Source organism: Lithobates pipiens, unplaced genomic scaffold, assembly GCF_037356315.1.
Source record: "Lithobates pipiens isolate NorthernLeopardFrog02 unplaced genomic scaffold, aLitPip1_a1.2 Scaffold_8, whole genome shotgun sequence".
NCBI classification, from domain to species: Eukaryota; Metazoa; Chordata; class Amphibia; order Anura; family Ranidae; genus Lithobates; species Lithobates pipiens.
The window spans coordinates 662169772-662195555 of record NW_027507903.1 but is presented as its reverse complement, the minus strand read 5'-3'; the positions used below and the strand labels follow the sequence as shown (position 1 = coordinate 662195555).

Below are 25784 nucleotides of genomic sequence, written 5' to 3'. Positions count from 1 at the left end.
AAATAACTGCAGAGGTAGACAGCAATACAGAACAAGGGCCTTAGGCCCAGGGGCGGACTGACAACTCATGGGGCCCCCGGGCAATAGGAGATTATGGGGCCCCCAGGCAATCAGAGATTATGGGGCCACACAGTATACACACACACAGTATACACACACACAGTATACACATACATGTATACACAGTATACACAGACATGTTTCTATTGGCTGAGAAGGCATTGGAGAGGTGGGGCAGCTATAATCTCAGGATTTTTAGACCAAAAGGATGTCGGTAAGGGACATTTCAGAGACAGATGTAAAAAAAAAACACAGATTTTTACATACTGTCCCTGGTTTCAGTGAAGCTGGCAACTCTGATGGGGCCCCCTAGTGGCCCGGGGCCCTCGGACAGTGCCCGAGTGGCCAAATGGTCAGTCCGCCCCTGCTTAGGCCTGCATCCAACGTTCTGTACCTATGTAGCCACAGCTGTCTTCTATAGTAAGGATTTGCTCAGGCGTGTTCGCATACTCCATGTGCAGAGCCCGCCAGGAAGTCGGCGCAGGGCTGCGCTAATCACAAGAGACATTGCCCCGATATGAGGCTGCAGAGATCTGGCAATGTCTCACTGCCTGTGATTAGTGCAGCGCTGCGCCGACTTCCTGGCGGGCTCTGCACATGGAGCATGCAAACACGCCTGAGCTCATTCTTATTCTATAGCAACAAAATTCACAGCACTGTGTAGTTTCCTTGTATTAGTTACCCTTGATGTTTCTCCAGTAGGGATGAGCCCAATGTTCGACTCAAACATCGGGTGTTTGCCGAATAGTGAACAATTTGGGGTCTATAGGAGAAATCAAAAGTGCTAATTTTAAAGGCTTATATGCAAGTTATTGTCATAAAAAGTGTTTGGGGACCGGGTCCTGCCCCAGGGGACATGTATCAATGCAAAAAAAAGTTTTAAAAACTGACAAAGTTTTTTCGGGAGCAGTGATTTTAATAATGATTAAAGGGAAACAATAAAAGTGAAATATTCCTTTAAATTTCGTACCTGGGGGGTGTCTATAGTATGCCTGTAAAGTGGCACATTTTTCCTGTGTTTAGAACAGTACCACAGCAAAATGACATTTCTAAAGGAAAAAAAGTCATTTAAAACTAAACTACTCACGGCTATAATGAATTTTCGGGTCTCGGCAATACACATAAAAATTATAAAAAAAAACGGCATGGGATTCCCCCACAGTCCATTACCAGGCCCTTCAGGTCTGGTATGGATATTAAGGGGAACCCCAAACCAAAATAAAAAAAAATTGTGTGGGGGTCCCCCAAAAATTCCATACCAGGCCTTTCAGGTCTGGTATGGATACGAAGGGGAACCCCGCCCCACAATAAAAAAAATGACATAGGGTTTCCTCTCAAAATCCATACCAGACCTGAAGGGCCTGGTGTGGATTTTAAAGGGAACCCTGCCCCAAAATTTTAAAAAAAATGGCGTGGGGGTCCCCCCAAAAATCCATACCAGACCTTTATCCGCGCACACAACCTGGCAGGCCGCAGGAAAAGAGGGGGGGGACGAGAGAGTGCCCCCCTATGAGCTGTACCACTCCCCATGCCCTCAACATGGGGAGGGTGCTTTGAGGTAGCGCCCCCCCTCCAAAGCACCTTGTCCCCATGTTGATGGGGACAAGGGCCTTATCCCCACAACCCTTGCCCGGTGGTTGTGGGAGTCTGCGGACGGGGGGCTTATCAGAATCTGGAATCCCCCTTTAACAAGGGGAGCCCCAGATCCCACCCTCCCCCACTATGTGAGATGGTAACAATTGTACCCCTACCATTTCACAAAAAAAGGGTGAAAATGGTAAAAATGACAATACATGGCTAGGGACAAGTCCTTTATAAAAAAAATAAAATAAATAAAAGTGTCCCACGAAGTCCATTCCTCTTCTTCTCTCACTCTGACGGACCGAAAAAGAAAAAAAAAATCTGCACGCTGCCACCGATCTGCCTCCATCGGAGGCACCCGCCGTAATGACCGGCCTCTCGGGTGACAACTCTTTTATAACTGAGGGTGGGGCCACACGATGACGTCGCCGGGTGACCCACCCCTCTAACGCACAAAGCACATCCCTATGGCTTCCCCATAGTGTCGGGGGGGCATCCGGTGATGTAACCGAGTGGCCCCGCCCCCTGTGACGTTACTGGGAAGACATAGGAATGTCCCTGTGCGTCAGAGGAGGCAGGGTCACCTGGCAACGTCACCCTGTGGCCCCGCCATAAGTTATAAAAGAGCTGTCATCTGAGAGGCCGGTAATAATGGCGTGTGCCTCCCATGGAGGCAGATTGATGATAGCGTGAGGCTTTTGTTTTTGCTTTTTTCGGTCCGTCGGAGCAAGAGAAGAAGAAGATGAATGGACTTCGTGGGACATTTTTATTTTTTAATAAAGGACTTGTCCCAAGCTGTGTCTTGACATTTTTACCATTTTCACACTTTTTTTGTGAAATAGTAGTTTCATAGTTTCATAGTTAGTAAGGTTGAATAAAGACACCAGTCCATCCAGTTCAACCTGAGTGAGTGTCTACAATTGTCCCTATCCCTAAACATTGCACACTCACATCAGTCCCTACCCTCAAGGAGCCCACAATTCAAGGTCCCCATTTATATACTAGGGCCAATTTTGGACAGAAGCCAATTAACCTACCCGCATGTCTTTGGATTGTGGGAGGAAACCGGAGTACCCAGAGAAAACCCACGCAGGCATAGGGAGAACGTGCAAACTACAGGCAGGTAGTGTCGTGGTTGGGATGTGAACCAGCGACCCTTCTTACTGCTAGGTGAGAATGCTAACCACTACACAACTGTACCGCCTGTAAATGTCTACCCCGTTACCATTTCACACAGGGGGGAGGCCGGGATCTGGGGGTCCCCTTGTTAAAGGGGGCTTCCAGATTCCCATAAGCCCCCCACCCGCAGACCCCCATAACCACTGAGCAAGGGTTGTTGGGATGAGGTCCTTGTCCCCATCAACATGGGGATAAGGTGCTTTAGGGGGGCCGCTACCCCAAAGCACCCTCCCCATGTTGAAGGCATGTGGCCTGGTATGGTTAGGGGGTGCTCTCTTGTCCCCCCTCTTTTCCTGCGGCCTGCTAGGTTGCGTATTGGGTAAGGGTCTGGTATGGATTTTTGGGGGGACCCCCATGCCATTTTTAAAAAAATGTTGGCGCAGGGTTCCCATCAAAATCCATACCAGACCCTTCAGTATGGATTTTGAGGGGGACCCCCACGCCATTTTTTTATTGTAGCGCGGGGTTCCCCTTAATATCCATACCAGACCTAAAGGGCCTGGTAATGGACTGTGGGGGAATTCCATACCATTTTTTTCAATGACTTTTATGTGTATTGCGGACCGACAATTCATTGTAGCCGCGAGTACTTTTAAATTACTTTTTTCCTTTAGAAATGTAATTTTGCTCTCGGACTGTTCTAAACACGGGAAACATGTGTCCCTTTACAGGCATACTATAGACACCCCCCAGGTACAAAATTTAAAGGAATATTTCACTTTTATTGTTTCACTTTAAGCATTATTAAAATCACTGCTCCCGAAAAAAAACTGATGTTTTTAAAACTTTTTTTGCATTGATACATGTCCCCTGGGGCAAGACCCAGGTCCCCAAACACTTTTTTTGACAATACCTTGCATATAAGCCTTTAAAATGAGCACTTTTGATCATTCATGTTCATGTCCCATAGACTTTAACGGTGTTTGTGTGTTTGAACAAATTTTTTGCCTGTTCGCATGTTCAGCTGCGAACTGAAATGGGGGGTGTTCGGCTCATCCCTATTACCCAGCCTCTTCACAGTTCCTGGCTCATGAAGGTACTCCATCTGGTACTTCATCTAAGAATTCCATCTTTCTCTGCCTGCCCCCAGGCAACAAGAGGTTCTTACTGTCTGGCAGATCCTCTTCCATGAACCCAGTAGACATGGGCGCCGTCAATAAATTTGTTCCGTTCTGTTCCCTTACGGTTCGTATTAAAATTAATTCGTACTTCGTATTTCGTGTCCGAAATTCCATTTCAATTCGTACGAAATACGAATTGTCGTTAGGTTCATTAACTTGTACGAACGTTCGTTACGATGAATTTAAAGGCAAAAATATACCTCAATATGACAGTAGATGCTGATGGAAGTTTGGTTTTTATCCGAAATACGAAATTCCGTTGAAGAATTTCCTATCCGAAATACGAATTTTCATTAGATGAGGGGCTCCCACCATCCCTGTGCTGTGCTGACCTCCTCCTGGGGATTCGTAAACAAAAGTTCGTATTTCGTACAAAATTTGGACGCACGGCAATTTGTATTTTGGATCCTCCCGAACTTACGAATTTAGGGAAATTCCTACGAATTTGAGATTCGTATGAAACGAATCGCACATGTCTAGAATCCAGGTAGCAGACAGGCTCTCTCCGGCAGAGCCCCCGAGCACATTGCTAGGCCTCGGGCTTCAGGACTACTCAGCTGCAACTGTTCCTCACACACCCAACCCAGACCACAGTCTGAGTGGAAGGACCCAAATTACCTGACTTCCTCCAAATATGTACTCTCTCCCAGCATCCTCAGCGACCAAAGTAATTCCTACTGATTGGCTGAGAAAAGTATGCTTATTCATAACCTAGACTCACTGTAATTCATCATACTAATGCCAAAAGCAACAGTGCCACCTATTGACAAAATGGAGGAACCAAAGGTAGAACCAGGCTTGGGAGAAAACCCAAATAATCACAAGCAACAAACTACAAATCAGCCAGGCTAGTTACAACCCAGCAGCAGCTAAATTTACTATCAGCCCTGTTTAAGACATGGATGTTACATTTATATAAAGATTTTTTTTCCAAATGCTGTTTCTTATGTATCCAAGTAACATTTTTCTTTTATCTGTAAACAGAATGGAGGAAAGAATATATGGAATCTGTGAAGGAAAAGCGGTTTAGAGAATACAATTCCCGGTTAGGGGAGGCCACTAATCTACAGGATATCTATACTGATTTACTTATGATAAAGGGACCCCAGAATAAAATGGGAAAGAAGAATGACATAACATCTTCAGGCAGGGCACATCTAGAGAACATGAAGATAAAATCTTCTGAACGTTCATCAACCACAATCCAGGCTCTGTTTGATCCAGATGAATGCAATTTTGTCCCAAAAATTGTGGTGTTACAAGGACCAGCCGGCATCGGTAAGACAATGACCTCCAAGAGGATCATGCTGGCCTGGGCTTCTGAAAATCTCTATCAAGACAAGTTTATGTTCTATATGAGCTGTAGCAAAATCAACAAAGTCACTGGAAATGTAAGCCTCGCGGGACTTTTATCCAGAGTCTGCTGCCCACAATGTTCAGATGATTACCTGGAGCAGCTTCTGAAGGATCGCAGACATCACAGAAATCTTCTCTTTATAATTGATGGTTTTGATGAACTTAAGTTGACTGTAGAGCAGGAGTCTGAGATTTCGAAGGATCTTTCTAAAGAAACCAACAAGGAGACACTTCTTCAAAATCTACTCAGGAAAAACATCCTCAAAGAATCCCATTTGATCATCACCACAAGGCCGCTGGCCCTGGAGAAGCTGAACACATTTATCGAAGATTCACGCTGTGTGGAGATCCTCGGATTCACAGGGGAAAACCGCGTCCGTTTTCTCTACAGCTTCTTTAAAAATAAAGACGAAGCAGATAAAGTTCTCAGTGTGATAAAAAACAACGACATTCTGCTGACCATGTGTGCTGTCCCTATGATATGCTGGATTGTATGCACTGTAATGAAACAAGAAATAGAAAAGGACTGTGAATTAAATCCCTGCAAAACAGCCACTTCACTCTATCTCCTCTACCTGAAGAGTTTACTAAAGTATCATGGCCGGGGACTTCCCGTGCATACCTCCCTGAAGAAGCTGTGTGCTCTAGCTAAAGAAGGAGTCCTAAACCAACAAATCTTGTTTGAGGAAGAAGATCTGGAAAGACATGGACTTTCTGTATCCGAAGCTGAATCTGTATTTCTGAATGAGAACATCTTCCACCTAAATGTTGACAACCAGACCTGCTACAGCTTTGTCCACCTGAGTGTACAGGAGTTTTTTGCTGCTCTGTACTATGGGCTGGAGCGTGAGTCTGGAGATAACGAAGAAGACCCTTCTCTCCCTGAGATCTGTAAAGAGGACTCCTTCTCATCACTCTGCAAACATCACCCACACTTAACGGTGGCTGTGCAATTCCTGTTTGGACTCTTAAATCAACAGGTGGTTAAAGAGTTCTCAAAGTCAACGAAAATTAAATTGTCCTTCCCTTATAGACGTGCAATAAAAAAATGGTTTCAGGGACAGAGCTCGTACTTTAAAATTGCTGAGGCCATTCTCTGCCTGTATGAGACTCAGGATGAGGATTTCATAAAGGGAATTATGACCTATATTTCAGGTTTGGAATTAGGGGACTTGAATGACTACTCCGGTTCATACAGGAATTGTTTAGAAGAGCTGAGCTACTGCTTAAACACTTGTGACAGTTTTAAGTCTCTCATATTAACCTATCTTACAATGGGACCCAAGTATGCAGAGATGTTGTCCCCATCCCTACACAAATGTCAGAAACTTTGGTAAGTGACTATGACAATATCATATGTCATCCCTACACCAATGTCAGAAACTTTGGTAAGTGACCGTGACAACATCATAATAACCAAATGCCAAACAAAATCCAAAATAATGTTTTGTCGAAAATAGCCAAGCCTTTTATAGAGGTAAATTCTTTTATAGAGTGAAATTGGGAGTTTTGGCTTTGTCAACATCAGGACATTTTGAAAAAATGCTATCGTGTACCCGGTTAGAGGCTGAAGTGATGAGACAGCTCTAGTCCAAAAACCCTTGAAAATGGTAACAGGGAGTAAAGGGCACAAATAGGCATGGTGGCCAAGAGTCTAGTTTAACAGTTACTTCTAGTAGGTAACTTGGCAGAGAGGAGGCAACTTAGCCGAGGGGGGCTCTTGTGGACTGCAGAGGAGATTACTGAAGTGCCGGGTGAAGATACCACAGAGGAGCAAACTGGAACAACAGCTAGTGGGGCACAAGAACCTACAACTGGCAGGAGGAAAAGTTTGATGTGGCCAGTGGCTTACTACCAAGAAGGCATGTTTCAGGCAGGACAGAAGGCAGAGGCATGGTCAGTAGGGATGAGCTGAGTGTTCGGTCTGAACACAAATTTGAACCAAATGCTAGCTGTTAGGTTGCTCATCCAAAAGCAAAACATTTAGCCCTTGTACACACTAGGCTTCATTGATTTGAGCTTATGTGAGTGCAATGTTTGAAGCTGTTTTAATAGAATAAATGTTTTACAAAGAGCCGTCATGACCGGGTTAATGGGGCTTGGTTACAGGGAGCAAAGTGAAGGGGGAGGGTCTAAGAAGCAGGGTTGTTCAGTGTTTTATGGGGAACGGGTGGAGAAAGTGAGCCGGGGCAGTCACCACGAGGGTTAGCGCCGCCTTAGGTGCCCCATGGAGGCTGCCTCCAGGGACCCTCTGACCCCTGCACAGAAATGCTGGTCCCACGCGGTGTCAGTGCAGCCCGGGAGGAATACTCTGCCTGCACAGGACTCACAGGATGGGGCGGAGAGGGCCGGCATGGCCCATCCCTCAATGACTGGTCAGTTTCACAGTGCGATGACCGAAAAAGGCTACATGGCCACCCAGGCAGCTCGGTGGGGGACAGACAACCTCAGAAACTCAGAAAACTGGCCTGGTGCCTGGAGCAGCCGGTGTCACTGCCATGTCAGAGCCGGTGGGAGAGTGGGGGCCTGATGGCGGCACTGTAGCTGGTGGGGTCCGGGGTCGGACGGTGAATGGAGAGGGGACAGCGGCTTCATCCCACCTAGTAGGGGCGAGTGCCCGGCTGGTCAATGATGGGGAACAGCCTGAGCCCTCCTGGAAAATGGCTAGTGGTGATGTCACGGGTGGCTGCAGTGGTGGCCATCGGACTTCTGGTGCAACAGGCTGGGGCAGCATGGATGATCATAAGGATGTTACCCTATCTGAAGGGGAGCTGGAAGATATAGAGGAGCCAGTGGAGGTGTCAGCAGCGGTGGAGAGTGCAGTGATGGCTCATGGACGTTCAATTCTGTGGCAGCCTGGTAAGCGGCTGTTAGAACAACCCTCTTTGTCTTCCATGTGTGTGATTGTGGTTGGGGGTATGGTTTCTCGGGGGGTGTTGAATGGTGTTTCTGTGTCAGGGACTGGGGTGGCGGTGGATTCTGAGAGGTCAGGGTTTGGCACGCAGGATCTGGCGCAGCTATTGCCGGGTTTGAAAGACATTTTGTGGCAGCTGGCCAAGTTCTGGGTTACCCATGGCGGCCTGAGTTGACCATGGTGGCTTGGGTCCCCCATCCTGATGCGAGTACAAGTGTACCAGGGCCTCTGGTGGTGGCTGGCAGCACGTTAACAGCAGAGACCTGGACATTGTCCAATCCGCCACAAGCAGCTCCAGGGGCACCAACTGTCTTGGGAGCGGGGGTGGCGCAAGTGCCAGTAGGAGGATGGTACGGCGGATAAGGTAAGGTGCTAGATAAGGAGGTGGAACCGGGTTAGTTTGGCGGATTTGGCCAAATGTGAAGTGTACATTTGTTTCGAGGGGCCGCTGGGAGCACACCTCAAGCAGGAAGTGCAGGACAACTTTTGGAAGGGTGAGTACGTTGAAATTTTCCCTGATTCCGCTGGAAAAATGTTATCTGGATAGAGGTAAGTTAGATGACAGTAAGAAGGAGAAGGAGGAGAAGAGGAGATACAGGCTTATTCCTCAGTCGTTTACAAATTGGCTTCAGACATTTGCTATTTTAGCTAGTGTTATAGAGGAAAGGGTGCCATTTCTCCACTCTTTTGCTATTTGGATGTGATCGGGGAAGCTTATTGCGCTTATCGGGGTCCAGCCTGGCTCAGGTACGATGAGCAGCTCCGTCAACGCAAGGCCCTATGCCTGTCTTTGTGCTAGGACCACAAAGACATTGTTCTTTGGATGCGGCTCATGACCTCGGTGCGGGCTGGGACTTCATTTTTCAGTCAGGGGCCAGAGAATCTTCTTCCTCTGGACGGTCGGCAAACAAACATAAGGGGTGTTGTTGGGCGTTTAGTGAAGGGAATTTAAACACGAGTGCTCAAGCTGCGGGGGCTCCCATTCTCTCAATAGATGTACACAAAGAGACAAGGGCAGAACGGGGGAGCTTGCGGGAAAAAGGGAGGACTCTGGTGAGCGTAGTAAGGATGCATCTGTTTCTAGGTAGGTATCCACAGAGGGAGGCAACAGAACTGCTGGCTTTGGGATTCACCGAGGGTTGTCATATTCCGTGTAGGCTTACTCACCCCCCCCCCCAACCTTCAGACAATTTTAGGTTGGCATTGGCTAGCCCGGAAGTGGTGTCCGCAAAATTAGCAAAAGAGGTTGAGCTGGGCCGCATGGCGGGTCCTTCTGCCTCTTCACGGCTGGATAATTTATTGGTTTCTCTTTTGGGGGTGGTCCCCAAGAAGGAACCCAACAAGTTTAGATTGATCCATGATTTGTCCTATCCCTGGAGGTTTGATGAATGAGTCCATACACGTCTTTCGATACTTTCTTTCGACTTCAGTCACTGCTAGGAAAACTCAACTTTGCTTTTCGGGTAATGCCGATGGACAGGGTTTTTAACCGCTGGCTGGCGGCATCTACAGTGGGGGTTCAGGCTCCGGGGCATCACATTTGCCTGACACGGGAACATAGGGCAGATCTGTGAGTGTGGGAATCCTTTTTGGATTCTTATAATGGCAAGTCCGTGTGGATGTCTGAAACTATGTCCAGTTTTGATTTGGAGATATTTACTGATGCCGCGGGATCGGCGAGTTATGGTGCATATTTTGGGGGCAGTGGAGTGCGGGGCCATGGCCATTGGAATGGCGAGAGGCTGGGTTTACCAGGAATTTGCCACTTTTGGAACTGTTTCCGATTGTCCTTGCAGTGGAGCTTTGAGGTTCTCAGTTCTGCAACAAGAAGATCCATTTTAATTGCGATAATATGGCTGTCGTGCAGGCTATCAATAGCGCGTTAGCGTCATCACCATTGATTGTGCGTTTATTGAGGCATTTGGTGTTGGCTTGTTTGCGTTGCAATGCTTTTGTATATGCTTTTCATGTCCCGGGAGGCACTAATTCCTTGGCCAATGCTCTTTCCCGGTTTTAGTGGGACAAGTTTGATTGTTGGCTCCGGGAGCAGTGCAACTGGGAGTTCCTTGTCCGACACAGCTGTGGCAGATTGCCTTGAGTGACTGTGATGCTGATTCGGTGGTCGATGAGTGAGGCTACCTGGTCAGTGTATTCAAAAACCTGGGAGGAGTGGTTCGGTCTGGTCCATGGTTTGTGTGGGACAGTAGCTGAAGGTGATGAGGGGTTCTTGGTATTGTATCTCATAGGTCAGAAGGTGGAGATGGGAGTTTCGGTGTTGGCATTGAATAGTAAGCTGGCGAGGTTGGCCTTTTTGTTCAAGTTGTTGGGTCGCAGGGATGGCACTAAGGATTTTTTGGTGTGGCAAGCGGTAAAATATTACCGTAGGGGGCGTCGGCCAGTGGATGGTCGCCGTCTGGTGTCATTCAACTTGTTAGGTTCATTGTTCCAGAAGTGTGCTTGTCTGCATATGAAGCCCATATGAAATGGCTTTTTCCTCTGCATTTTTGGAGTGCTGCGTATCGGGAATCGGTTTCTTCTTCCAGAGGGGGGTCTGATGGTTTGCAGTCAGCTGACGTGCAATGCAGCAGTAATTCTGTGCTTTGTTTTTTTGGATACGAAGATCCCAGACTGATCAAGTTGGGCGGGGGGTTCGAGTGAAGTTGTTTGGCATTACCAGTTACCAGTTGTTTGGCTTGTCCGATGCAGGTTGTTTCGCATTTTTTGAAGTTGCCAACAGGCACGGTTGGACCCCTGCTATTGCATGCAGATGGTTCAGCTTTGTCTTGGTATCAATTCATGGCAGTGTTTAGGTGTTTAGGGGTGTTAGGTTTCTGTCAGTCAGATTTTTCTTCTCATTCCTTTCGCATTGGGACCACAACGGAAGGTGCGCGCTGGTGTCTGAGTGAGGGGGCATTGTGGTGAATTGGTAGGCATTATCGCCTGTATGTTCATCCTCAGTTGTTATGAGTAAGTTAATTTATGTGGGGTTTGTGACTGTATGCTGACCTGTCTGTCCCCCCTGTTTTCTTAGGGTGGAGGCTGGCTTGGTGTTCTTCCTTCTATGTGTGTGGTGTTGTTTTTTTCTTTACAGAGATGGGCTCCCGCTTGATCTGGATATTGGGCCACTCATATGTCCACTGGACAGCAAGTAGAGCTAATGTTCGGCCTGACAGACGTCAATTGGGCATTCCTAGGGAGGAGGCAGTGGTCTGCTAGATCGGGATGCCCGGTCTATTGTGGAGCAGAGTAGTTCCTGAGATTTAGCGCTATACTCACCTGGATAGAGCCCTTGATGTGTTAGTGGTGCATGCTGGGGGGAACTATTTAGGGCTGCAGTCCATGAGGGAGCTCATATGGGATGTTAAATTTGACTTCCTGCGGCTTCTAATAGATTACCCGGACTTGTTGATAGTATGGTCTGATATGGTAGCTCATACGGAATGGAGGTGGTCCAAGTCGGTTGCAGGCATTAACAAGGAAAGGGGTTAAGGTAAATCGGGAGGTGGCAAGGTTTCTGATGTGCAATGGAGGTTTGGTGGTGCGACACAACAAGTTGGAGGTTGAACCTTGGAGATATTTACGCGGGGACAGTGTTCATTTGAATGCCATTGGGATCAATATGTGGTTTCTTGGTTTGGAGGAGGGTATCCAGAGGGCCCTGAGGGTGTGGATGTCCGCTTAAACCTAAGGTGTCAGGTTTGAGTGGTGGTGGCGGGGTGCAAGGTCCTTTTAGATCAAATGGGGTCATCAAAAAGGTATGGTGTAGGGACCCGTCTGAGGTACGGCTCCCAGTTGGTATATGGGTACGTGCTAGTTGTCTTCGAGTCGGTGGTTTCACGACTGGAGTCCTGAGAAGTCACTAGCAGGTACAGTTCTGGTTTTATGCCTATTGGGACCTTGTGCTCCATTTTAGTGAATACATTGGATGTTATGTTTAACTAGTTGCCGACCGCTGGCCGTCAAATGACGGCCAGGCGGCGCAGCTATTGTGGCGGGAGGACGTCATATGACGGCCTCCCGTTTAAACAGGGAATGCGCGTGATCGTGCATGCGCATCCCTGTTTCTTCGGTGGTGGCGTGTCACGGAGACACCGCTCGCCACCGAAGGGGGTGAACAGCCATTCGTTATGGCTGTTTACCACGTGATCGGCCGTGATGAAGTCACGGCCGATCACAGATGGTCACACCCCGAACGTGCACGGCGCATGCGCGCGATCGCGAGCGCGCTGCGCGTGCACGTCGGTGGTGGCGTGTTCCCCAGGAACACTGCTCGCCACCGACGCTGGTAAACAGCCATTGGCCGGCTGGTTACCCACGTGATCGGCTGTGATCCTTTCACAGCCGATCACCAAAATGTAAACAAACCGCGGTAACGGGATGTTACCGGGTTCTCCTCCTCACACACCGATGGTGTGTGAGGAGGAGATTGCGGTAACATCCCGTTACCGCATACAGTGTACACCAATCATACTGATTGCCCCCCCCCTCAATTAAAGAGGACCTGTCACAACCCCTCATAGTACCTGTCAATCACAGTCCATCAGAGTACCTGTCACAGTCCATCAGAGTATTTGAGTACCTGTCACAGCCCATCAGAGTACCCGAGTACCTGTCCCAGCCCATCTGAGTACCCGAGTACCTGTCCCGGCACATCAGAGTACCCGAGTACCTGTCCCGGCACATCTGAGTACCTGAGTACCTGTCCTGGCACATCAGAGTACCTGAGTACCTGTCCCGGCACATCAGAGTACCCGAGTACCTGTCACGGCACATCAGAGTACCCGAGTACCTGTCACGGCACATCAGGGTACCCGAGTACCTGTCACGGCACATCAGGGTACCCGAGTACCTGTCACGGCACATCAGGGTACCCGAGTACCTGTCACGGCCCATCAGGGTACCCGAGTACCTGTCACGGCCCATCAGGGTACCCGAGTACCTGTCACGGCCCATCAGGGTACCCGAGTACCTGTCACGGCCCATCAGGGTACCCGAGTACCTGTCACGGCCCATCAGGGTACCCGAGTACCTGTCACAGTCCATCAGGGTACCTGAGTATCTGTCATAGCCCATTAGAGTACCGAGTACCTGTAACAGTCCATTAGAGTACCGAGTACCTGTCACAGTCCATTAGAGTACCGAGTACCTGTCACAGTCCATTAGAGTACCGAGTACCTGTCACAGTCCATTAGAGTACCGAGTACCTGTCACAGTCCATCAGGGTACCCGAGTACCTGTCACAGTCCATTAGAGTACCGAGTACCTGTCACAGTCCATCAGGGTACCCGAGTACCTGTCACAGCCCATCTGAGTACCCGAGTACCTGTCACAGTTCATCTGAGTACCCGAGTACCTGTCACAGTCCATATGAGTACCTGTCACCGCCCTTCAGAGTACCCAAATACCAGTCACCAAACCATCAGAGTACCTGTCACCAGGCCATCAGAGTACCTGAGTACTTGTCACCAGGCCATCAGAGTACCTGAGTACTTGTCACCAGACCATCAGAGTACCTGAGTACCTGTCACCAGACCATCAGAGTACCTGAGTACCTGTCACCAGGCCATCAGAGTACCCGAGTACCTGTCACCAGGCCATCAGAGTACCCGAGTACCTGTCACCAGGCCACCAGAGTACCCGAGTACCTGTCACCAGGCCACCAGAGTACCCGATTACCTGTCACCAGGCCACCAGAGTACCCGAGTACCTGTCACCAGGCCATCAGAGTACCCGAGTACCTATTCCAGTCCATCTGAGTACCCGAGTACCTGTCACCAGGCCATCAGAGTACCAGAGTACCTGTCTCAAGGCCATCAGAGTACCCGAGTACCTGTCACCAGGCCATCAGAGTACCCGAGTACCTGTCACCAGGCCACCAGAGTACCCGAGTACCTGTCACCAGGCCACCAGAGTACCCGAGTACCTGTCACCAGGCCACCAGAGTACCCGAGTACCTGTCACCAGGCCATCAGAGTACCCGAGTACCTATCTCCAGCCCATCAGAGTACCCGAGTACCTATTTGCAGCCCATGTCTCACAGAATATACGTTGGGGTGTTTGCTTTCCAAAATGGAGTCATTTTGTGGATAATTTCACTGTCCTGGTGGTCCAGGACCTTCAAAAGTGTGATGGGTAGGAATGAAATGAGATGTGTCATTTATGCTCCTAGAACGCCTGAACGTACTACTTCAATGTTCGGCCTCTCTATGTGGCCAGGCTGTGTAAAAGTCCTACACATGTGGTATCGCCATACTCGGGAGGAGTAGCAGAATGTATTTTGGGGTATAATTTTTGCTATATACATGCTATGTGTTAGAAATATCTTATAAATTGACAATTTTGTGTAAAAAAAAAAATGCGTTTAAATTTTTTTCCACATATTCCAAAAACTTTTGGAAAAAAATTAACCATTCAAAAGACTCATTATGCCTCACAGATTATACGTTGGGGTGTTTGCTTTCCAAAATGGGGTCATTTTATGGGAAATTACATTGTCCTGGTACTCCAGGGCCTTCAAAAGTGTAATAGGTGGTTGAGAAATGAGATGCGTAATTTTTGCTCATAGAACGTCTGAAGGTACTACATCAATGTTGGTGCTCTGTATGTGGCCAGGCTGTGTAAAAGTCTCACACATGTGGTATCGCCGTACTCGGGAAGAGTAGCAGAATGTATTTTGGGGTGTAATGTGTTGTATGCATATGCTGTGTGTGAGAAATAACCTGATAATATGACAATTTAGTAAAAAAAAAAATAAATAAAAATAAAAATCTTAATTTTGCAAAGAATTGTGGTAAAAAATGACAATTTAAAAAAACTCACCATGCTACTTACTTAATACCTTGGGATGTCTACTTTGTAAAAAGGGGTCATTTGGGGGGTATTTGTACTTTCCTGACTTGTTAGTGTCTCAAGAAATGAGGTACACCTGATGTACTGAAGGCCTGATCAGAAGTGATCAATTTTCAGTGATTGGCACCATAGTTTGTAGACTCTATAACTTTCACAAAGACCAAATAATATACACTAATGTGGGTTATTTTTACCAAAGATATGTAGCAGTATAAATTTTGGCCAAAATTTATGAAGAAAAGTTACTAATTAGCAAAAATTTATGACAGAAACGAAGAAAAAGGCATTTTTTTCACAAAATATACGTTTTATTTTATTTATAGCACAAAAAATAAAAAACCCACTAGTGATTAAATACCACTAAAAGAAAGCTCTATTTGTGTGGAAAAAAGGACGCAAGTTTCATATGGATACAGTGTTGGATGACTGAGTAATTGTCATTCAAACTGTAAGTGCGCTGAAAGCTGAAAATTGGTCTGGTCAGGAAGGGGTGTAACTGCACTGTATTGAGGTGGTTAAAAAGGTTATTATGTTAATTATTATGGTAATTTATTTTAGATTTATATTTGGTTAATAAAACGGCTGCTATGGCCAATTTACTCCATTTCAGTGTTGTGCGGTCATTAGAGGGAAGGGTAAAGTTATTGGGATAGTAGGTAACAAGCCATAGTTAATACCATAGTCATGCACCATTGGAGCACTTTGTTTCATTATATATGGAGAGTGCATGATATTGGGTGTCACGCCTGGATATTGGTGGATGTTTAACCCTGTAAGGGTTGATGCTGTTTAGCCAAGCATGAGAGTGCAAGGCATCGCCATTCGGTGAGTGTTTAACCAAAGGGGAGTGGAAACAATGAGCGCACACTTTGAAGATTTCACATCAGCATACATTCAGCTTTCCTTGTTTGAGACAATCCAGTCTCATGTATGCACTATTTTTGCAAAAACTTTATTATTAGTTGTTTATTTATGTATTCGTGTTGATCACTATCACTTGTCACTGGGTTTATTTATTTATACTGTTTAGCACTACTATTTACTTCAGTTTACACTGTAAATGCTTATTTATATTGAACTGTATACATTATCTAATAGTCTTGCGGTGCCAGGTATATCTCCCACTGTTGTAGATAATCGTTTTAGTCAGCTGTAATCTCCCCCCATTGTTAGGGACCCCTGCTGGAGTGTCCTGATACCCCCTCTAGAAGTCTAATGCCCTGTACACACGGTCGGACATTCCGACCACAAAATCTGTCAGATTTTTTCAGACGGATTTTGGCCGAAACTTGTGTTGCATACACATGGTCGGACAAAGTTGTCGGAAAATCTGATCATTCTGAACGCGGTGGCGGTCGTTGCGTACGACGGGACTATGTAGAGGCCAGTAGCCAATAGCTTTCGTCTCGTAATTTATTCTGAGCATGCGTGGCACTTTGCTTGTCAGAATTCTCTACAAGCGATCGGAAAAAGTCTGATTGGATTTTGTTGTCGGAAAATTTTAGGTCCTGCTCTCAAACTTTTTCCATCTGAATTTCCAACGGAAAAAGTCCGATAGAGCCCACACACGATCGGATTTTCCGACAACATTATCCGATCGGACCTTTTCCGTCGGAATTTCCGACTGTGTGTACAGGGCAATAGGCTCTAATGTTGGACTCCAGCTAGCAGTGAATTGAGATATCTGCATAGGAATCACTGCTTCATATTGCTGACTGGCTTCTCATATTAAAATCATCATAGGGGCCACCTATACCTTTTTAGCATGTACCCGCCTAAACAACGGGAGACTGAGACATCTCATAAAGCAGGGAAAGCAAAATGATGTACAGTTCGAGATACAGCAATGTTTTACAGACGAGGCTCAGGGAGCAAGATGGCGGACGCAGGACGCATGTGGCCAGACTATTGGGACTCTGTAATCCAAAAGAAACAAGCGAGCATCCACTAATTATTCACTAATTATCAAACAATGAACAAAAATAACCATAGACCACCTCGGTAGTATGTGTTACCGTGCGTAACTGTGTAAAAACAATAATTAATATGTTCAAGTGAACAAATATCTTCAAATAAGAAAAAGGCAACACAAAACGTCCATGTGAATAGTGATCACACCGTGGGGCCTCTTCAAAAGGCCTATATCAATTGTGCTATAAAACAAAAGTCCATATAAGTGATTATGTGAATATAACCAAACTTCTCAGCATTAAAGCATCAGCAAATAATTTTCAATTTGTACTTCATTTGTTTGAGGACTTTTTGAGGTAGTGGATGTTTTTTTGGCGACTTTTGTGATAATTTTGCCAAAAGGGTATCCAACTTATCGGACGACAATGGGAGGAAGATGGAAAAATGTTACTTCCGATGTCTCCCCTGCTTCCTGAGTATTTAAGCGTGATGTGCTGATATCGAATCATGTCTCTGTTCCCAGTTGATGCCTTCTATGGGAAAACGTGTCAGTTGAGTAATTGATTCTGACGTCATTATGTTGGTTTTTTTTCATTCAGCTATTTGGTTTGATCCTTGGCTGTTTCTGCATTTTTTAACAATTTTTTGTTCCTGTTTTTTTATGATTGCAATGCTTGCTGTGTATGCTTGCCGTGATTTTTTAGTGAAATAAACCCCTTATTTTGAAGCTTATCTGCACTATGAAGCCTTCCTCCTCTTTTTTCCCCTATCGAGTGGCAAACTTCCAGGACTATCTCTGTAAAAAGACCCTGGTTTGAGGCAGTTTACTCCTTGATCTTGGTATTCAAGATTGTGAGAAGAGAGCACTTACCTTTGGTCGTTGGGGCTGGATGAGAGAGCATTCCCTGAATGGAAGGACAGGGGAAAGGTTATGGTTGCTGGCAGGCTGATGCTTCAGGCTCTTATGATCTCTATAACTTGAGGTCCAACTGATCTGGTAAGCGGCATTAATGTCATGTTTTAGTTACAAGAACATCTATTTTTTTTCCGAATGCTGAGAAGTTTGGTTATATTCACATCATCACTTATATGGACTTTTCTTTTATAGCACAATTGATATAGGCCCTTTGAATAGGCCCCATAGACACATGGACGTTTTATGTTGCGTTTTTCTTATTTGCAGATATTTTATTCACTTGAATATATTAATTATTGTTTTTACACAGTTACACATGGTAACACATACTACCGAGGTGGTCTATGGTTATTTTTGTTCACATATGTAGCGGCCATAACCCTCGATGGGGCGGCCTTAACTTTTGGGCTTACCGGTTACCTCCTCTTGGCTTGTTCTTCCAGGTCTAGGGGTTCCCAGAGTTAGTACCAAACGACTTTGGACGCTGACACCATAGAAGTCCTTTAGAAAGGTTTTTATTTGCAGGGGTAACATCCAATAACACAGTATTGTATGGGAACAGAGGGCAAGGGTGAAGAAACTCAGGCACCTTGAACTGCTTACTATTAGGAAGTCTCAAATGCAAACCCAGAGAGTAGCCACTCGCAGGTGGGTGCTCCAAAGCTGAACAAATCTCTAGCCAGAGATTATGGCAGTCAGCACTTGAATTCAGAACTTGCAAATTCTCTGACCTTGAAGAAAAGTTGCAATCAAAGTGAACAGGAACCTTTCCTCAGTACCTGGAACGTTCTCTGTCTCCTTGGCAGTATTGGAAAAGCGTGAATTCGTTAGTGTCCTTGACAACCCAGCAACCAGGCACTTCTTGGGATGCCAGCTTGTTGGCCCTCCTCCGAAGAGTCCTCCCCCGGTTGCTTACACGAGCTACGGTGCCCCTCCAAGTTGAGAGCACACCCAGACGCCTTGAATCCTCCCTCTGTTACTGCGCCTCGGGCCAGCCGGTTCCGGGACTCGGGAACAGATGGATCCTTGCCCCAGACCAAGCGGGTCTGTGGGGCTAGTCAAACTGACCATGTTGCGGGTGGCACACGCTCCCATGACCGGAACTCCTCATGGGGCTAACCCGATCCAGACTCCAGAACAGGAAGTTATATCCGAACGAACCCTGAACACGTGACTCCAGCATCTTAAGTACCCTTACTCAGCGGGGCCAGACGCACCCTCTGATTGGCTCCGGGGAATGCCGATACCCAAAACGTCCAAGCAGGTCTGGTTCTGGGTCTGTCATGTGCACCTGACTGTACACATGACCAGGCAGAACCCTAACACAGCCCAGCCAAACTGATGCCAAAGTAAAAACCTACACAATTAACCCTCAGAACCCCTTTACTGTTCTGAGAGAAAAAAAAACAAAATTTACACATAGCGGACACCTTTTAAAAGTGTCGCCACTACACTTGCAACCTTTTTACAAGGCCTCTCAGACAGAGTGAATGATTTGGCAGGAGGAACCATTCCCTCAGGTCTGGATCATGGCATCTCCCTCTGCAATCAAATCGATATTTGCTTCCAGGGGAGGACCCTAGAGAAAAGGCGTCAGTTCTCCATGATCCTTAGCCAGCCCGAGCTCCCCTCTCCTTGATGCATGGAGCAGCCCGAGCCAGCTGTGGAACCTATGCAGCTGGGCTGGTCTAGGTTACCTCCTGTAGAGCGTGTTAGAACAGAAGAAGAACTCTGGGCTTGTGTGTCTACTGTGGGAGCAAAGGTCTTTTTTGGGATACCTGCTCTCTCCATCCGGGAAACATGAGTCTAATACATCTGCAAGGTGGCGTATTTGACCCAGGGAAATCACCTTCATCATCCCGTCTCCTTCTTTCTGTGCTCCTCCATGTCAATGCTTCCCCTCATTTGGTAACGGCCTACCTGGATTTCGGAGCCGCTGGCAATTTCATAGACTGGGGAACCATCTTCCATGAAAATTCCTCTTTCACCTCTCACCACTCCACTGGTGATTTTGGCGATTGATGGCACTGTTCTTCCTGGGAGGCCCATCCACTTCCAGACCTTCCCTGTTAAGATGTCGATAGGATATCCACTCCTTGTGGAGTACACCTTTCTCTTGCTACCTAAAGCCTCAACCCTCATTGTATTGGGCCTTGCTTGGTTACAGCTCCATTATCCATTGATTGGACTATTCAGTAGACATGTGCACACTGAAATATTTTGTTTCGGAATTTCGTTTTTGTCCGAAAAATAAATTTATTTAGTTACTCCCGAAATTCGTTTTTGTTTATTTTGTTTTTCGTTAAAAATTGCAAATCCAAAGGAATTAAGGTCAAATCTGTCATTGAAGGCTTATGGTGTCTGTCGAATGTTCAAAGAAGATTCGACGGAGCAGCTAAACTGTATGACTGTATAGTTTAGCTGCAATTCCACCCAATTCCAGCAGCAATCATTTCTTTCTATGTTGAATCTTTCCTCTCTACGTCAAATCTTTTCTCTCTATGTAGAATAATCTTGGACTAATAGAGTTAAGGTTAGGCACATTCGACCACAGGTTCAATGGACACAGATTGTTATTGTCAGCGTCGAATCTCCTATCTATATCGAACTGTTTTCACAACGAAAAAGAAAATAAAGCATTTGTTTATGTCGGATCTTTCGTTTTTCGGATTCTGCACTTTCGTTATCGTTTGTTAAAATGATAACGATAATACCTGAAATTCGGATGAAAATGAATTTGGACGAAAAAGAATGCACATGTCTACTATTCAGCAGATCTTGGCTTGAGGTCCCTCATGTTTTTCGTCCTGCCTACTCAAGGTTACCCCAAAGAATATAATTCCTGTGGTCACGACATCAGTATCTCCTGCTCTTCCTGCTGCATATAGCGAGTTCTGGGATGTATTCTGCAAAAAATTGGCTGAAGTACTTCCTCCCCACAGGCCTTTAGAGTGTGCCATTGACCTTGTTCCCGGTCAATACTGCTCAGGGGCCAGACCTATCCTTTGTACCATGTTTGAGTGTGTTGCGGAGAATCTAAAGAGAGGGATTTATTTGGAAATTCTCATTCCCGGTGGGAGCAGGGATCTTTTGTGTAGCCAAGAAGGAGAGGACCTTAAGACCCTGCATTGACTATCGAGGCTTAAATGCTCTGACGATCAACAACTGATACCCTTTACCTTTAATACCAGACCTGTTTAACAGATTGAAAGGTGGCTCCATTTTCACTAAGTTGGATCTCTGGGGTGCATACAATCTGATCCAGATACGGAGGGGTGATGAACATCATTTAACACTAGAGATGGGCATTATGAATACTTTGTTATGCCCTTTAGTGTGTATAATGCCCCAGCTGTGTTCTAAAACTTTGTCAACAAGATCTTCAGGGATCTGATTTATCAATTTGTTGTCATCTATCTGGGTGGCATTCTCATCTTTTCTAAAAATCTGCTTGTTCACAAAGACCATGTCCGGATTGTACTTCAGTGCCTTAGAGAAAATAATCTGTATGCAAAGCTGGAGAAATGTTCTTTTTGAATGTTCCAAGGTTCTGATTTGGGGATGCTTTGTTTTTAGCTTGGGTCTTCATATGGATCCTGGAAAGGTCTCAGTCATTACTAACTGGCCTCTTCCTGCAAGCTTTAAGGCCACACAGTGCTTTCTTGGGTTCACTAATTATTACAGGCAGTTCATTAGGAATTACTCCTCCATTGCTGCCCCTATTATCGCCTTGACCAAAAAGGGTGCAAATGTGAAGGAGTGGCCTCATGAAGCTGTCTCTGTGTTTCATGACTTGACACAGGCCTTTGTTTCTGGACCTTTGTTGAGGTGACCTAACCCTGGGGTTCCATTTTTTATAGTGGACGATTCCTTGATTGGGGTGGGAGATGTGCTTCTTCAATCCTTTGAGGAAAAATGTCAACCATGTGCGTTTTCTCCCAAAAAAATTCTCAGGCAGAGAACAATTACGATATTAGTGATTGGGAACTTCTTGCAATTAAATTGTCATTGGAGTGGCGTCATCTCTTGGAGGATTCCCCGCACTCCATAACAACTTTCACTGACCATAAAAATCTGCAGTACTTCAGATTGGGAAACAGCTTTCTTTAATATCCACAAAGGATCTGTAAACGTTTCCACTCAGGAAAACAGTTACAAAATACTAGCAAGATGGTATAGAACGCCAGACAGACTACACAAATGGGACCCTTCTGTCTCGGACGGTTGTTGGCGGTGTCACCAACATAGAGGTACATTTCTTCACGTCTGGTGGTCCTGCCCCCTGCTCCAACCCTTCTGGAGGTCTATCCATAAACTGATTCAGGACATTACAACCTACGAATTGCCTTACACTCCGGCCCAATTCCTATTACATCACACTACTCTGCCTCAAACGTCCTATCGTAAATCAATAATTATCCACTTGATTAATGCTGCTAAACAATGCATCCCAACCCTCTGGAAATCACAGACTGTCCTCTCTCTTAAAGACTGGTTCCACAGAATAAACAGAATTTCAGAAATGGAGGAACTGATCCACATAGCAAAAGACACCCCTGCCAAATATAACACGAGATGGGCGTGTTGGAAACACTTCAAAACTACACCGGGTTATAACCACACTCAAAGTCTCTTCGTTTAATTCGTCGATCCTTGTTCCACCCTCCTCTGTATATTCGGGCGCTGCCACTGTAGTCCATGCGCTTCTACTCCAACCTGTCTCTCTTGCCCAGATTGACTGCTTTTTGTATCTCTCCTCTATATCTTAATCGCCTATTTGGTCTGGCCCTGGGCCACAACAGACACTACATCTCGCATATCACTGTGAGTTTCTATAAGCCCAGTATGTGCCATGGAGAACATCGGTGAGCGGACTCCACTCCCCCCCACTCCCTCCCACCCTTACTACCCCTCTGTCTTACCACTTCCCACCCTCCCCATCCCCATCTTTCTTATGGGTACTACTTTATGTTCCAGGCATTGTACACGGGGGTTTCACCCCCCCCCCTTACCTCAACCTCGGCCCTTACATCTGAGTTCTCCCCGTTGAGAACCCTCACAAGTTGTCTCTTTTTGGTAGCTATTTCTTTTCCCGATTAGCCTTCCTTACACGACCTTGACTGTTTTCTCTCATCTATGTGTTGTTGCTCATGCATTAATATACTCCTTCTTGCATTGTTTTGTATCCCAAGTGATCTTTGTTATATATGGGCCATACGAATTTTCTTTGTATTTCCTTGCTTCTTACATGCCTTTATGTATGCTGTTGTTTTTGTACCCTCTTCTTGATTCAATAAAATATTTTGAAAAAAAAAAAAAAAAAATCTGCAGTACTTAAAGAATGCCAAATGACTGAATCCCAGACAGGTCAGGTGGAGTACTTTCTTTTCCCATTTAAATGTTTCTATTACATACAAATCTGGTTCCTGCAACAGTCGGGCTGATGCACTCTCTAGGTCTTTTCACATTCAGGATGAGGAGCCCACCTCCGAACCTGAATTGATCATTCCTACCTTATGTGTTCTTGCCCATTCTACCCTGGACTCAAAAATTCCTCCTGGCAAGACCTTCATTCTCACCAATGAAGATCCTTCATTGGGCTCATGATTCCAAGGTGGCAGGTCACGCCGGGGCCCTCCGATCTTTCTTCCTCATCAGTAATGTTGGCCTACTCTTCATTCTGATGTTAAAGACTATGTTAAGGCTTGTGATGTTTGTGCCCAGTCTAAATCCTCCACACAAGCTCCTGCTGGTCTTCTCATGCTTTTACCCATTCCTAAGGAGCCCTGGTCTCACATTAACATGGATTTCATCACCGATCTTCTGTCTTCTGAGAAGAATACGTGCATTTGGGTGGTGTTTGATTGATTCTCCAATATGGCCGAATTTGTTCCTTTTCTTGGTCTCCCTTCTGCTCCTGCCTTGGTTTACATTATTGTGCATGAGATTTTTCACCTTCATGGAGTTCCTTCCCATGTTTCAAGTAGGGGTGTTTAGTTTACTACTCGCTTTTGGAGAGCCTTTTGCAAATCCCTCAACATTACTTTGGATTTTACCTCTTCTTATCATCCTCGATACAATGGTCACACTGAAAGGGTTAATAAGAAGTTAGAGGTCTTTCTCTGTGCCTTGGTCTCGGCTCATCACAACAATTGGGCATAACCACTCCCGTGGCCAGAGTTTTCTCACAATAATCATGTTAACGTCAGTTCTCAGAAGACACCCTTTGTCACAGTTTATGGAAGACATCCTCAGCTCCCTCTTCCTATGACCTGTTCTCCCGATATTCCAACTTTGGCTACAGTTCAGGAAACATTCAATTTCATGTGGGTTGATGTTCATGATTCCCTCCAGACAGCTGGCAACAAATTCAAGGCTTTTGCTGACCTTCGCAGGCAGAAGCCTCCTCCTCCACAGCCAGGAGACAAAGTCTGGCTTTCCACCATAAACATCAGACTCCGGGTTCCTTCTCTGAAATTTGCCCCGAGATTCATTGATCTTTACAATATAATTTCTAAGCGGAATCCTGTTTGTTTTAAACAGGATCTCAAATTCCTTTCATGTATCCCTTCTGAAGCCTTTAGTTCTCAATAAGTTCTCCCATCCTCTCCCGACCTTGGCTCCAGTCTCTGAGGATGATCAAGAGTGCGGGGTTAGTCAAATTTTGGATTCTCGCTTCTGTAAAGGTGTTCTTCAATATCTCGTGGATTGGAAAGGTTTTGGTGCTGAGGAGAGGTCTTGGATTCCTGCATCTGAAATCGTTGCACCTCATCTTCTGAGGAAGTTCCATTTGAAGTTCCCCTTCAAGCCTGGTCCCAAGCAGGGGAAGGGGAGGCCTCATAAGAAGGGGGGGGGGGGGTACTGTTATGAATCTGCAGAAATACTTTCATGCCCTGTCTGTTTCTTACCTGGTCTGTGTATTAGCCTTAGGACCTGCAGTCTCACACCTGTATGGTTAAGTAATCTTCCCTTAGCGTGGCTCCACCCTAGCCTCTACAGGAACCACTATTTAACACTGTGCTCTCCAAGCCTGCGTTGCCGAGCAATATTGTGTGTTTGGTTTCCTGCCTCCTGCTTGCCTTGTGCTCTACGTCTGTTTCTGTTACCGATCTTGGCTTGTTTTTTGACTATCCCTGCCTGCTTGTTACCCTGACCTTTGGCGTGTTCTCTGTCTATCCTTGTCTGCTAGTTGCCCCAACATTTGGCTATCTCCTGACTATCCCTTGTTGTCCTGGGCTTCTGCTTCCTCTCTATCCTCCTGTAGCCTACCATAAGCATGAGCTAAGAGGGGGGGCGTGGCCAAGATGGCAACCAGCTAGGACGTGTTTGCAGAGAGCTCTGTACCTGGCAGGCTATTTATCCGGCATTTGGGGACATTTATCCATCCTCTTGGACCGGTGAAGCGGTGGTGAGGCTCGGGGATGCGCAGGGGCAGCTCCGGTTCCCACAGGAAGAAGCACACAGCACCGGGAGCCCCGCCGGGAACCCCGCTACAGACCCGCGCGGCACGCGGCCAGGCCTACATTAATATGGCGTCTCAAACGGACCACGCTGACACGCCACCGCTGGGTGCTGATCAATTCCAAGCTCTTATGCAAGCGATCACAGGCTGCCAGACTACCCTAACCACTAAGATAGAGCAGATACAGCTCGACATGGGGCTTATCCGACGAGATATGGATAAACACCGGGAGCCGCTTACCGAGGCGGAGCGGAGGGTTGGAGACGTGGAGGATGTTACCCGCGACCATGATGCCTCCCTCCGTACCCTGCAGGTGCGGGTGAAGGCGCTGGAATCCAGGGCTGAGGACCACGAGAACAGGAATAGGAGGAACAACCTGAGGTTGGTGGGCCTGCCGGAGAGGTCGGAGGGCCGTGACACCGAAGCCTTTACCGA

General features: G+C 46.4%; 2 protein-coding genes across 2 annotated transcripts in view; both read left to right on the top strand.

The window, feature by feature from the left end:
• The window catches only part of LOC143961839 (uncharacterized), a 299153-nt gene that overhangs the window by 72462 nt on the left and 200907 nt on the right, over window positions 1-25784 (top strand). The gene's annotated exons all lie outside the window — the stretch shown is intronic.
• Window positions 1-25784, top strand: part of LOC143964380 (NACHT, LRR and PYD domains-containing protein 10-like) — a 53537-nt gene that overhangs the window by 14763 nt on the left and 12990 nt on the right. The window contains exons 4-5 of the mRNA XM_077474096.1: window positions 4926-6630; window positions 24431-24622. Of these exons, the coding sequence (XP_077330222.1) occupies window positions 4926-6630; window positions 24431-24622 (1897 nt within the window). The remainder of the gene's footprint in view (window positions 1-4925; window positions 6631-24430; window positions 24623-25784) is intronic.